The 12,555-nt window shown below is 55.6% G+C and overlaps 1 protein-coding gene across 11 annotated transcripts in view; it reads right to left on the reverse strand.

Annotated features, from left to right (window-relative positions):
• Nucleotides 1-12,555, reverse strand: part of KCNT1 (potassium sodium-activated channel subfamily T member 1) — a 92,154-nt gene that overhangs the window by 21,818 nt on the left and 57,781 nt on the right. For 10 of the 11 annotated variants that reach the window (XM_030001233.2, XM_030001235.2, XM_030001236.2 and 7 more), the window contains 8 exons: nt 6,942-7,021; nt 5,752-5,851; nt 4,452-4,508; nt 4,039-4,087; nt 3,411-3,470; nt 2,471-2,545; nt 2,022-2,105; nt 1,411-1,505 (listed from right to left, as the gene is read on the reverse strand). In XM_030001233.2, the coding sequence (XP_029857093.1) occupies nt 1,411-1,505; nt 2,022-2,105; nt 2,471-2,545; nt 3,411-3,470; nt 4,039-4,087; nt 4,452-4,508; nt 5,752-5,851; nt 6,942-7,021 (600 nt within the window). Of the gene's footprint in view, nt 1-1,410; nt 1,506-2,021; nt 2,106-2,470; nt 2,546-3,410; nt 3,471-4,038; nt 4,088-4,451; nt 4,509-5,751; nt 5,852-6,941; nt 7,022-11,602; nt 11,640-12,555 lie in introns of those variants that run through there. The other variant, XM_030001243.2, reaches the window with a different exon arrangement.

Below are 12,555 nucleotides of genomic sequence, written 5' to 3' on the forward strand. Positions count from 1 at the left end.
GCCATGGAGGGACTCGGCCCGCGGGAAGGGCTCTCAATTACAGCGGGACGCGCGCCGGCAGGCAGGAGGCAGATCCTGTCGCCCACTCCCGGCCCCGTGCCGCTGCCCTTGCAAAGCCGGGCCGCAGAGCTGCCTCGCTCCCCATGGATATGCAGACAGCGTAACTCCACAAACCTGCAGTTTCAAAGTCATCTTGCTAAACACAAGTGTCACCTAAGTTGTCCTGGATGAGAATTGTAGCCCTGCCGCATCCACCAAGAAACACGTCCACAGCCCCAGCAGGCAAGAGGTGCCACGGGCAGGGAGCACTAATGAGCTCCAAAATTGCGTTAGTCATTCACATCAGAGGATCGTCTTTATTGCCAAAGACTCATGAGCCTAAAAGCTTAATTTCCTGTGCGTCCGGCAACTTAATGGTATTATGTGCTGCAAATCCAGACCAAGGGAGCCAGAGGAAGATTCAAGAAGCCTAATTCAAAGCTAAGTACCTAGCGAGAACAGACTCCTTTCTAAAGAGATGCCCTTGTTGTTGGCAATGTGCACGGTAAAGGGCCCAGTTAATTAGCAGGAGCCCCAGTGGCCTGTTACACAAACGAGCTCAGCAGCCATGGCAACTTGTTGGGGAGGAAGAGCGCGGTCGGAGCCAGCGAGTGCAGTGGGTCCTGGTGAATGAGCCGTCACACACAGCGGAGCCCGTGTCCCCGCGGGAAGCTGCTGTCCCTGCCCTTGACCCTGCAGCGCTCACAGTCCTGCTCCCAGCCTCGCGTGTCCACATCACCCATCTCCCTCCGACAACACCCTCATCCTCACCTGCACCCGTTCAAAAGTTTCTGTTAAAATCATATAATTAGGGAGGATAATTAGTTTCTAAAATAGGAATTGATCTTCCCAGTGTTCAGTGCGCTGGGGAATGAAGCCAGGCAGGGAGGAGCCCGGTGCCGGGGGCTGGTGGTGCAGAGGGGTCTCCCAAAGCTCCAGCAGACGTGGCTGTGCCCAAGCCAAACCCCATGGACACGCGTGGAAACCTGGGCCACACTCCTTGCCATGGCTCCCTAATTCCAAAATTCAGCCCGAGGAACTGCAACTTGTCCCATTAGCAAAGAAAGGATGCCAAAGACTTGGGAGTTCAATCCAATCAGCAGCCCTAAAGTTAGGCTTTCTTCAGCATACACAAACCTCTCAGGCCGAAAGATCCAGCTAGAAGACATCACTTCAAGACTGAACATGCTCTGGCTTCCCAAATCACCTCATTATGTCCTGGCAGTGCCATCCCACCACAGCTGGGGAGGTCCCACCTCCCCCTCCTGTAAGCCCTGCGAAAGCCCGTCTCTGCCAGTCGCCCCGGGGACGTGCAGAGCTGGTTTCCCTGGATGAAGAAAGTGGTTTACTGAAACGAAGAACAACACTCACCCCGTGAAAACGAGACACAGGAGGGTGCAGATCAGAATGAGCACCTGGTTAAACATCGCGGACTGGGTCCTTTGTATGGCTCGGTGCAGGTCGTTCTGGGAAGAGAGGAGAGGACTCGCCAGCTCAGGGAGGCTGAGGGTAAAGTAATCCTCCATGTACCAACTGGTGTCTTGCTGGCTCCAGCAATGCCCCCGCAGATGGAGGTCAGGCCAGAATTTGGCCCTTGGAAAGGGATGTGCATTTCTGTGAGCAGGTCTGGGCTCTGCTGCCAGGACAGACAGCTCGAGTGGGCATGTGGGAATGGCTGGAATATCTCATCCTGCTGAAATACCATATCCTGGGGACAGCCAGAGGCTACCCCTGTCAATATGCGGCTAACAGAGTCAAGGTGGCTCAGACCCCAAAGGGCTCCTTCTCCGCAGCAGGTCACAGCCCAGCATCACCAGTTGGCAAAGCCTCACCTCCCCCCAGCCCCGGCACGGCTGCACGCACTGAGCACCCAAAACCTGCCCGAGAGCCGGCGGCAGGTGAGGGCATCCCTCCCGGCCACGCCGCATCCCCAGGGCAGAGGAACCCGGGGCGAAAGGGCTGGGACGCGTCGGGTCACTCACAATCATGTTCTCCAGGGCGTACTTGGCAAGCCAGCAGTTCAGAAACACAGGAATGAACAAATTCCGCAAAGGAGGCCAGAAGATCTATGAAAGCAAGAGTTACTCGCAGAAAAATCCATGTTCTCTATCAGAAAAAGCTATAAACAGCCAATATGAGCCCTGTCGGGAAGGGGTCCATCTCCAAACTAAGCACCGGCCTCTGCAGAGGCTGCCAACAAACGCTGTCCTGCTCCCCCGGCTGCGGCGGGGCAGCTGAAAAGGGAGGATGGTTTTGGGGATAACACTGCAGAGGAAGTCATTATATTGAAAAATACTGAAGCAAAAATTTCCTGCCAGCTTGAAAAACTATCTGGCCAGACATCCATTTTTCTATATTTCACCACCAAAACTACAGTACATAAGTAGTTTAAACTTAATGCTGCTTTAAAATTTCACCAGGAAACCCTCACCGTGATAATAAATGGCACCGTGTTGATCATCTCGAGGATGAATGAAATGCGAAAAATCTGTTCCCAGATGTTTCCCTGAGGAATGAAAAACAAATAACAATTAAATAAGCTTAAAAATCTGCCAATGACAATTAAAAAGCTCCCACTCTGCCACAGACCTGCTAGATGGGGGAAGTACACCAGAGCAGCCAGAAAATGCTCTGGTTTGCCTGCGGGAGAGAGATGTCATGCTGGCGGCAGGCACGCTGGAATCAGTAAAACCTTCCCAAACTGTTCAGTCCTTTCCGCAGCCATGACATCCCTCTGTCCGCCACTGCTGCTGCCCAAAGCCGGGGGACAACAACACTTCAGGCAAGGGCGGAGAACGAGAGTGACTGATACAGATCGCTGGCACTCAAACCAGGGGGGTGACACAGGGTCTGAGTCTCTTCTGCCAACTGTCCCAGGGACCCTGAGAAGATGCCATTTGTTAAGGTCACTTTTCTCGGCCATTTTAAGGGGCTTTGGTCCAAAGGAGGCAGCTTGTGGCTCTCCCTGTCCGGCTTGGAGCAGAGCCTGCTCCCTCCGGAGGCAGCAGACCTCGGCACAAGCAGGAGTCACGCTGCCGAGCTCAGCTCCAGGTCCTCAACCTTAGGAAACTTGGCGTGTGTCAATCTGCTCCCCCCACTAAAAACAGCGAACCTTTGTAAAACAGACCTGAATTTAAAGGAAAGTAGAAAAAGAAGAGATCCCCCAGCTCTGCTCTGCACAACACTTATCCAGCAGCCTGAGGGGGAATGAGAAAGGAAAACAGCCACAGGCAGCTGAGACGTTGCGGAGACAAGCGTCCTCTTGGGATGCTTCAGGCTTCAGACAGCTCAACGAAGGAGAAATGAATTCATGCCAGGGGCTCAGACCCAGGCGGCACATCCCTGTCCACCGCCCGCCCCGGGGCACTTACCTTGTAGCTGAGATAGATGAGCAGCATGGTCTCCAGAAAGCTGATTAAAGCTATGCTGACCTGCAGAGACAGACAGGCAAAGGCTGCTGAGGGCTCGTTCGACGCATCGTCAGTCGCTCAGAGCTCTGCCGAGCCCTCCCTGCCCTGCGTGATGAGGAGCCCGCGGGTAATGCAGACGAGCATGCAAACAAAAATGTTTGTTTGCTTTCCCTGCACCCGTTTGGGTTAGACGTGTGAATGTCTGCCACGCACGAGCAGCAGGCGTGCAGGTAGCCCTGAGCAGAAGCCGACGGGCGCTCAACCCTCCTGCAAGCGATTCCCCAGGCAGCTGCCCGGCCTGAAAATAGCCTGTTAGTGGTACGGCTGCATCCAGGCTGGGGAGGAGTTGAGCCAGCCTCATGATTTTATCTTCTTACAGCTTGTCCTCTCCTATCGGCCCCCAGGATTTTCACCCAGGGCTATGTGGCTGCTCCCAACAGAAGCCCCGGCTCATTTTCTGCTCACCCGAGACAACCCGTTGCCCCTCGCTGTTGCGGGCAGAGATGCACAGAGACCCGCTGGCGGCAGAGCTCAGACCCCAGCTCCTGCTGCGCTCCTGCACGACCATGCCTGAGGTCTGGGCACTCACCTGCACAGCCCACAGTGGCATTTTTCTATCCACCCAGAAGATGTGTGACCTGCGAAGAAAATTCAAACTGGATCTAAACTGTAGCCCAACTAATTGTAGCCCAACTTTTACCCCCCCACCAAATGCAAATCTGAGGCCATCACTGATGCAGGATCCAGCACAGGACTGGTTCTGGTGTTCCTTACTGCACGGTTTGTTCAAGCAGCCTCTGCACTGGGAATAAGCCATTCCCAAGGGTGCACCCACAGGCACTTGTCAATTGATGTGATCCTGGGATGCTGCTGCGCATCCCTCGAGCAGCCCCATGACCAAGAAACGGCCACCCGCAGCTGCCAGCACCAGCCACGTCCATCGCTGCGTCCCCACGTCCCAGCAGAGCCAGACCCCCAGCACCGGAGCGGCTCTTGACTCACCAGTTTATCTTTGTGGACTGGTTGAATGCTGTGTAATTCTGCTTTTCGCATTCCCAGCTAGGAGAAGAGAAAGACAAATCAGGGGAAAGCAGTCAGCGGTGGGGGGGAAGGAAAAGGGGTGCTGGCGTGGGGTCCCCGGGCTCACGGGGTGCCCTCGCCGCACTGTCCTGGTGCTGGGGGAGGCCCCCGGACAACACTCCCACGGGTCCAAATGCACGCTGGTCCCTATAGCCGGGGCTTTCCACAGGAGCCTGTCTCACCCAGGCAGTTTTTAACATCTTATTACTGGAGAATAAGACCCGCCAGGTACTTCAGCCCATACCAGAGATGCTGCAAAATACTGATACTGGCCAGGCACGGGGCTCCCTGGGCACAGTGCTCGAACACAGGGCTGCAGCTGGGAATTAATAACCAGGTTACAATTAGCAAACACTACCGAGCTTCGGCTTCTAGGACAAGGCTAGCTGGGCCCGAGCAGCCTGCCAGGCAGGCAGCACTGAAGCCAAGTTCTCCCCCTGCCTTGCTGCAGGGGATGCATTCCTACTGGCCAGGGTTTATTTTGCCACAAACCCTCAGGAAAGTGGATTGCCCCGAACGGCAGCTGTGCTTAACCTTTCAAGGATGTGTGTCTGTGTCACGCTTAATTCTTGCAGGTCTGAAACCACTTTTGGACCACGCAGATGTACTTAGTAGTCTGCAACCTTTACAAAGAGAAAAATTGCTAATTCTCCTAGCTCTTGAAAAAAAAAAACCACACTGTATGTGAGCTAAACAAAGCAAGGACATATTAAAAATAGGCTTTTACTGAAACCCAGAGCAAAGCTGATGTATGTAATCATCTGTCACCTCGGGGATCTAAATGGCACAATGTATTTTCTTCCCAAACGCTTAAATGGGATTTAGCATAAGTGTCTTCAAGGGCATCAGCGTTCAGGAAATGCTTGCACGGCAATTCACTGAAGTCATGAGCTCTTGCCTGTGTCTGAAGGCCACGTTGCACCCCTGACCATTAGAGCCAGACAGCATTTGCAAACGAACGTGACGCTGAATTTTTCCACCACCTTTTCCCCGTGCGCCGTGCGGGGCCAGCAGACGCCCACGTGCCTCTCCGTGGGGCTTGAGCAGGGAGCACAGCCCACCGGGGCCGGCGAGTTTTGCTAAACTACCAATTCAAACAGCTGGCGTGAGAAAAGCCATCCGTCGCGCATCCTCGCGCCCGGCGAGGGGCTGCCACCGCGCCCGCGCTCGCCACTGCCCGGGCTGCGCTGGGGAGCCCGGGGGTGTCGGCGGGGGCACTCACCAGCCTATGCCCTCCTCCGGGTTGTCGAGCAGGACGCGGACGATGTACAGGAGGCAGGTGAGCAGCTTCAGCGAGAAGTTGAAGAGCCGGATCCTCAGGCCTGCGGCAGAGGGGAGCACGGCGTGGGCCAGGCAGCACGCCCCGGGCACCCCAGGCACCTTCTGCACCCCGCAGCACAGCACCTTTAGTTTCCTACAAGTTTTGCAGGGTGTTGCTCGTGCTTTGCCTGGGGCTCTACACATCCTACCCAGTGTCAGATATATAGGAAACCAATATAGAAATAAGCAACGATGAGTCAGCTCCTTGCTGGCCCCGATAGATGTGAGAGACAAATGAGGAGCTGCTGGAGCGTATCCCCCTCATTAACGGGCATCCATTAAAAAGCATCAGATAGGCAGGGCCAGGGCCCCGCTCCGCTCACCACACTGCAAACAGCTTGCAGGAGGAGGGACGGCGAGCAAAAGCTGCTGCTTTATCCGGTCTCCCTCCCCAGCCAGTTCATCGGGTTATTACTCAAATTACAAGTGAGAAATTCATCACATTTTCATTAAAAACTTCCCCGTGGGCACCCTGTTGTGCTATGCTCCAGCTTTTTAACAAGACAACAGGATGCAGGGAGGAAAAGAAAATGTGAATTTATAAATTAACGAGCAGACTCCCTCCAGACAGCTAATGACATCTCAGAGAAAGAAAATAAAAACACCATTAGTCAAGTGGATATTAACCCGGATGGCTGAAGCAGGAGCGGGTAACTCACAGCCTGCCTCGGCTGTCCCCACAGCCGCTGACCTCCCTGCGGGCTGGGGGAGCATCGCCGGCTCTGTGATGGGGACATTTGCTCCCTGACCCCCCCCCCGAGCAGCTCCCAACACCCACCCTGCTCCCGGCCAACTTGTCCCAGCTGGTTCCCATGCTGTGTTTGTCCCCAGCGAGCAAAGGTGGCAGGCAGCATCCCCCAGTCCCCGTTCAACCGCGTTCCCACCAAACCAAGTTGGCCAACACCCAACAGAAAGGCCAACAGGCAGCGGCAGCCCTGGGCTGGGCAGCCAGCGCTGGGGACACTCAGGGAAACAGCCACCAGCAGATGGCAATGGCTTCTCGTCCCACGACGAGGACAGAGCACAGCTCTCGAGCTCGGGCAGGGTTTGGTTTCTCCCGGCAGACGCTCACTCTGCGCATGGAGCACTCACTCGATCGCTGGTTTTTGATGAAGAAGAGCTTCAGCCGCTCCTTGAAGGTGTTTTCATTCACGTAGAACTCGACCTGCACCCTGAGGGGAAAGCACCCAGAGGAGACCATCAGCAGGGTGGCAGGTCAGACCTGGAGCCCCACAAGAGCTCCGTTCCCCCATCCCGGCTGGGTAACCCCCCAGAGCAGCCCACAGCAGACCCTGGGCTCAGCCCCAGGCTCCCAGCTCCTCCCACAGTACCAAATCACTGGTACCACCAGCCGTGAGCACCAGGACATGGTGCATCGACAACTGCCAAAGCAGCAAATGTGACCCATGGGGCAAAATCTGCTTTGGGTTGAGGGTTTGCTTTCATTCACGTGCAACCAGCTGACGTCGGACTTGCAAACTTCTTCTTTCCCGCACGCTTTACAACATTCAAAGCCCCTCAGAAAAGCGGTGGCCTTGGAGCAGTGTCCCCCAGCAATGTTTTATCTGCTCCGATCCTCTGTGGCTGCAGCAGAGCAGGAGCCGGCGAGGGCGACATCCCCGGTACGCCCATGCCCTGGCTCTGTCCGGGTAGGAGCAACATTCAGCACTGAAGCTGTTAAAAAACAAATCTGATCTAAAAGGAGAAAAATTCCCTTTGTTGCTAAGCTACCGCATTTGGCCATTCCAGAAAAAAACAGGAGCTGCCAACCAACTCCCAACGTCACTTGGCATTCGGAGCCGCTGGTGACTTGTGGCACCAGGACAAGGCGCCGTGGCAGGGAGTTGCCCGCCGGGGCACTTTGTAGAAACTGGCAGGGAGGAGCTGCAGGTGAAACTGAAAATGGCCCGTCCACCGCTGTGACCACCACGGGCACTTCTTCATCTTCAGCTGCTCCAGTCTCCATCACCGACCCCCATCCGCAGCCCTCCTGCCGCTCCCCCCGTGCCGGGTGGATGCCCACAGCCGCGTGGATGGGGGAAAGCCTCACCAAGGCTGGAGGTTCCTCACCACGGATGTCAGTGGGGTCTGGGATCAAGCAGACCCGGATTAAGGGTGTGCAGGAGAAACCGGTCCCTGCTCAGCTCATCTGCCACCCACCTCTCCTATTACTTTAGAAACGCCCGCAGCCCTTTGCAAACTCACTTATTCACACTAGGCAGCGTTATAAATTACACTCCTGCCTGCTAAGTGCAGGCAAAAAAGAGATGGTTTTCTGATGCCTCGGCTTCAGTCTCTGAGCAAGACAGTCTGTTCATTACTGTTACAGCTGATAATGGAGTTAACTCCAGTGAATTAGCCATTTTCCCTATTTCACTGTATTCAACAAGTCTGTTAAGTAAGTGCTACTATTATCACTATTTTTTTAACTGCTTGGAAGAGGTCATCAAGATCTCATTAATCAGGCGTATTACCAAGCCAAGGCATAGACCAAAGCGAGCAAATTCACAGTGAGAGTCATTAAACCTATCTCCCCCTTCTATTTCGCCTGTGCAACCCCGGTGCACACATGGTGCCAACTCCAGCTGAGCGTGCTGCCTGGCACACGCCACCGAATCGTGATTTATTGGAAAGCAGCTGCTACACGCTCTGACAACAGAGGGATAAACAAATATTTACTGAGCGTTACTGCTGAGCTGATCGGGCAGCAAACTGGGAAGGGGTTTTATGAGACCCTCATTGCTTGGAAGTCCCTTGTCTTGATACCCACCGGCGCCCGCTGGCATTTCACAGCCAGCCTGACTGCTTGTGGGCAAACTGCCCAGCATGTAAAAAGCAAGGCACACGCTTGAGATCTCCTCGGGGCTTCTCATGGACTCCCTTATCAGGTTGAAAAGTCAGATTTTTAATTTACAAGGCTCTTATGTACAAAAAGCAAACGCACAGAGAGAAACCCATCACCTCAGGCACGATAGCTGGGATAAAATTTTATACGGGCTATCAAACTTTGCATGCCTCTGCCATAAGCCAGTAACCGCTCTCTGGCTTAACCTCCCTTGGAGTGACGCAGCGGGAACCACCGGCAGCTGCCTGGTCTGGTGGCTGGCAGGGACCGGGTGACAGGCTGGGGGTGGCTGACCCACTCCGAGAGCCTCGTCCTTCAGCATCTCCCTAACGCTGCCGGAGCAGCACAGCCTGGAGCGGGTGCAGCCGGGGAGGGGGGTCTGAGCCCCGCCGGCTCCAGAGCTGCTGCGGGCAGAGCCGAGGGGCTCCAAGCTGCGGGGTCACCTTGTGCCCGTCGGCGGTGCTGGAGAGGAAAGAAATCAGGAGCCTTAACTGGGAAGCGAACACTGAGCTCCTGCTGCCCACCTGCAGGCATGTCCTCTGCGGACCCCGTGCCCTGCCCGGGTCCCTTGGTAGGACGTCATGCACCGGGCAGCTCCGTAACAGAGGTGACAATAACCAACAGCCTCGGTGGGGCAGTCACTAACCCCGTTAAGATATTTGGCATGTGTGCCGCTTAGAATGCCAAGGGGAAGGATGCCCGGGTATGGCTGGCAGCGCTCAGCAAGCCCATCAGCAGCGATGTGAGCGCGTCGCTCCTCGCCAGGACATTTCATAGCATCAGCTGAAGAAAAATGCTAAAACACAAATGCACCTGAGGCAGCAGCTGCGGGGGCTCACCGAGAACACACCTCACCCCAAACATCCCCAGCCAGCAGCGGCAGGGACAGGACCTGAGCCTGCGTCTCCCCTGCGGCCCCGATGCTCGCGGGGACCGGGCAGCCCAAGGAGCAGGGAGGGCAGCCGGCGGAATTTGCACCGAACCCACTGCGTGTTCACCAGCCGCACTCGCTGGCACGAGAAGGGAGCGGGCAGGTGGGTGGGCAACCACGGACCCTGCTGCGGGGACGGCGAGCGCTGGGGAGCGAGCAGGAGAATTTATGAGCGCTGGCTCAGCCAGCACGATGCCTTAGGAGCAAGCAGCCATAAACGCAGAGCTTCATAAGCGCAGGTTTAACATGTGTTAAAATTAATTGTTCCCAAAGCCAGACTTGGCAAATAATTTATCTGTGTCAGGGCATAAATCAGCTGCCGTAATTGCTCACGACACTGCACACACAAACTAATTGCTCCTTCTCCTTATTAAAAATACCCAGGAAATGCCAGGAACTGGCCTTCAGCTCCGTCGTGAGCGCTGGGCACCCCATTCATCAGAGTCCCTGAGGATTAAGTGCATCAAGGAGAGGGAGACTTCAGGGAGCACGATTCCTCTCCCAGACATTCGCTTCCGCACCAAAGAAACAAACAGCAATATAAATCTCTGTCGCCAGACAGATGGTTTGCTGATCTATAGCGTTGCAGCCCACCTCGAGACTATGAATATAAACGCTGATGGATAAGAGAACTGAATGATTAGAAGAGATCTAACTTTTTGTGACAAAAAGTAGCCTGTGTATTTATCCATCATAATGGCTGCAGGAAGAAGAAACACTTGGAAAGCAATTGAAGCAGGTCTTGGAGGGGAAAGGGGGTATTTATCACTGCTAAGAGATGAAGAAATAGAACATAGAAAGAACACGTTCCCGTGCAGACAGCCTGCCCTCGCTGCTTTCTGGACTGAGCCCCTGGAGCTGTACGGGCCCCCGCGGGCCGATGCCCTGCCGAGCCCCGGCGGCGCCCGTGGCTCTGTCTGGAGGAGGAGGGAGGGCAGAGCAAGGGCTCGGCATGACGGGGACCAGGACGCTGCCCCGGTCCGACACTGCACCCGCTCTGCAGGCACCAGCTTAACCCAACACCCCAGCACCGACCCACCGAGCGAGCCATGGCTTTTACCAGGCAGCAGCAACCACCCAAAAGCATCAAAGCTCCTACTCCACTTCCAGCTGAGGGAAGGAGATTGTACCCTCTAAAATATACTCTTGAATTTCGTTGTCAAGAAGTTAACTTCAAATAAAAACCAAGCTAAACTCCGACTGCATTACCACCCCAAAACACACACCCTGACTGGCTTCGCCTTCACAGCAGCTCAGCCAAGCTGGGCCATTCAAACTGCCCCCTCCCCGCTGCCATGGCCGGGCATCCCTCCCGCCGGCCGGGCAGCGCGGTCCCAGCCCAGCCCGGGCAGCAGCGAGGGGTGCGGGCAGCAGCGAGGGGTGCGGGCAGCAGCGAGAGGTGCGGGCAGCAGCGAGGGGTGCGGGCAGCAGCGAGGGGTGCGGGCAGCAGCACGCCCTGCGGGAAGGGAGCAGGCAACACGCCGCTCCCCCCACCTCGCCCTGGCTGAACCTCCCCGGGCCACAGATAATCATCATGGTACAAGTTTAGTTACAAGCCCTCTGCTTGGAAGTGTAATTACCGCTATTATGCACTTCATAATGCCTGAGCAATTTCATTTTCTTCGTTCGGTTATTTATTGTACTTTATTAATCTAAGATTGGAGGCAATTTGTTCTAAGATGATGAGTTCCCAAAAAAGACACAATAGTTTTTTCGGAAAAGTGCAGGATGCAAGACCGGGACGAGCACAGCCCGGCTCGACAGCATTAAAATAGACACCGAGGAGCACAGCCCCAGCTCCATACGTGTGCCTTCCCCAGAGAGCTGGGGATAAACACGCTCCCCTTAAAGACGAGTAAACCACGAAAAATAGCAACCCACGTGCAGCCCCACGCCAGGGCTCACCCGCACGGGCAGCGCAGGCAGGGACGGGGGACGGAGACGTACCCCCGCGCTCTGCGTCCCCGGGAGACTTACATGGGCAGTCGGGCACAGGCAGCTCCCCTCCGGTCCCCGCGGCATGTGACAGCCGCCAGGCATGGCCTGAAAACTGAGACGGCTCCAAAATCCACCGGCCGGCCACGGGAGCGAGCTGCCACCCCCTGCGCTGGGACGCTGCCCAAAGCCTCCCTGCTGCCCTGCTGCTTTCCAAAAAAGGGCTTAGGTGCCCAGGGAGTTTTTGCTCTATTTTGTAACAGAGACTTCTTGCCATGAGAAGGGTATCTTCCAAAAAAATATGGCTCTTGAAAGACAAGAAAAAAATCTCAGCATCTCTCCGCAGCTCCAATCCTTGCTCTCACACTCTGGCTGGGTGGGAAATGCCGTTCTTGTTCCAGGAAATTTCTCAAGAAACTTCCCCCATCATGTAGTGGGATGCAAATGAGACTCTTCACAGATATGGGGGGAGAAAAACCAAAACAAAACCAAAAACTCTGCAATCTGGTGGCTGCCAACACCCACTTCTGCCAAGACGGTGTACTCTCAAGTGAGACCCCACTTGACCCCCCCACTCTGGCTGAGCCCGGAGGACAGCTCTGCATCCTCCCTGCAAAACCACAGGGGTCAAATACATAAGAAATGCGGCTGTGGCATACAATAGCTGAAGTTAAAGAAATGTGCTGATGGCCCAGGTGGGCTCACTGGGGATGGGCTGTGGGCACCAGATGCGGCCCCGGGCAGACGAAGGTGAGGAGCAGCGGTGAAGTGCAGGTCTGCAACGTTTCCCCTCTCAGCATCCTGCAGCGCAAGGAACGGCAGGGGACATTGTGCAAAAGGCAGGGTGCTGCTAAAGGCACCGCATCCCAGCCGGGCTGCTGCCGGTCCTTCGCTCAGCCACCGGCCCGGCACAGAGGGCGGCCGGTGCCAGCACGGCCCCGCGGGGCATCGGGGGAAGCCAAGTGGAAGCCAAAGTTCTTCCCAAATAAACCACC

Source organism: Aquila chrysaetos, chromosome 24 (genome assembly GCF_900496995.4).
Source record: "Aquila chrysaetos chrysaetos chromosome 24, bAquChr1.4, whole genome shotgun sequence".
Lineage (NCBI taxonomy): Eukaryota > Metazoa > Chordata > Aves > Accipitriformes > Accipitridae > Aquila > Aquila chrysaetos.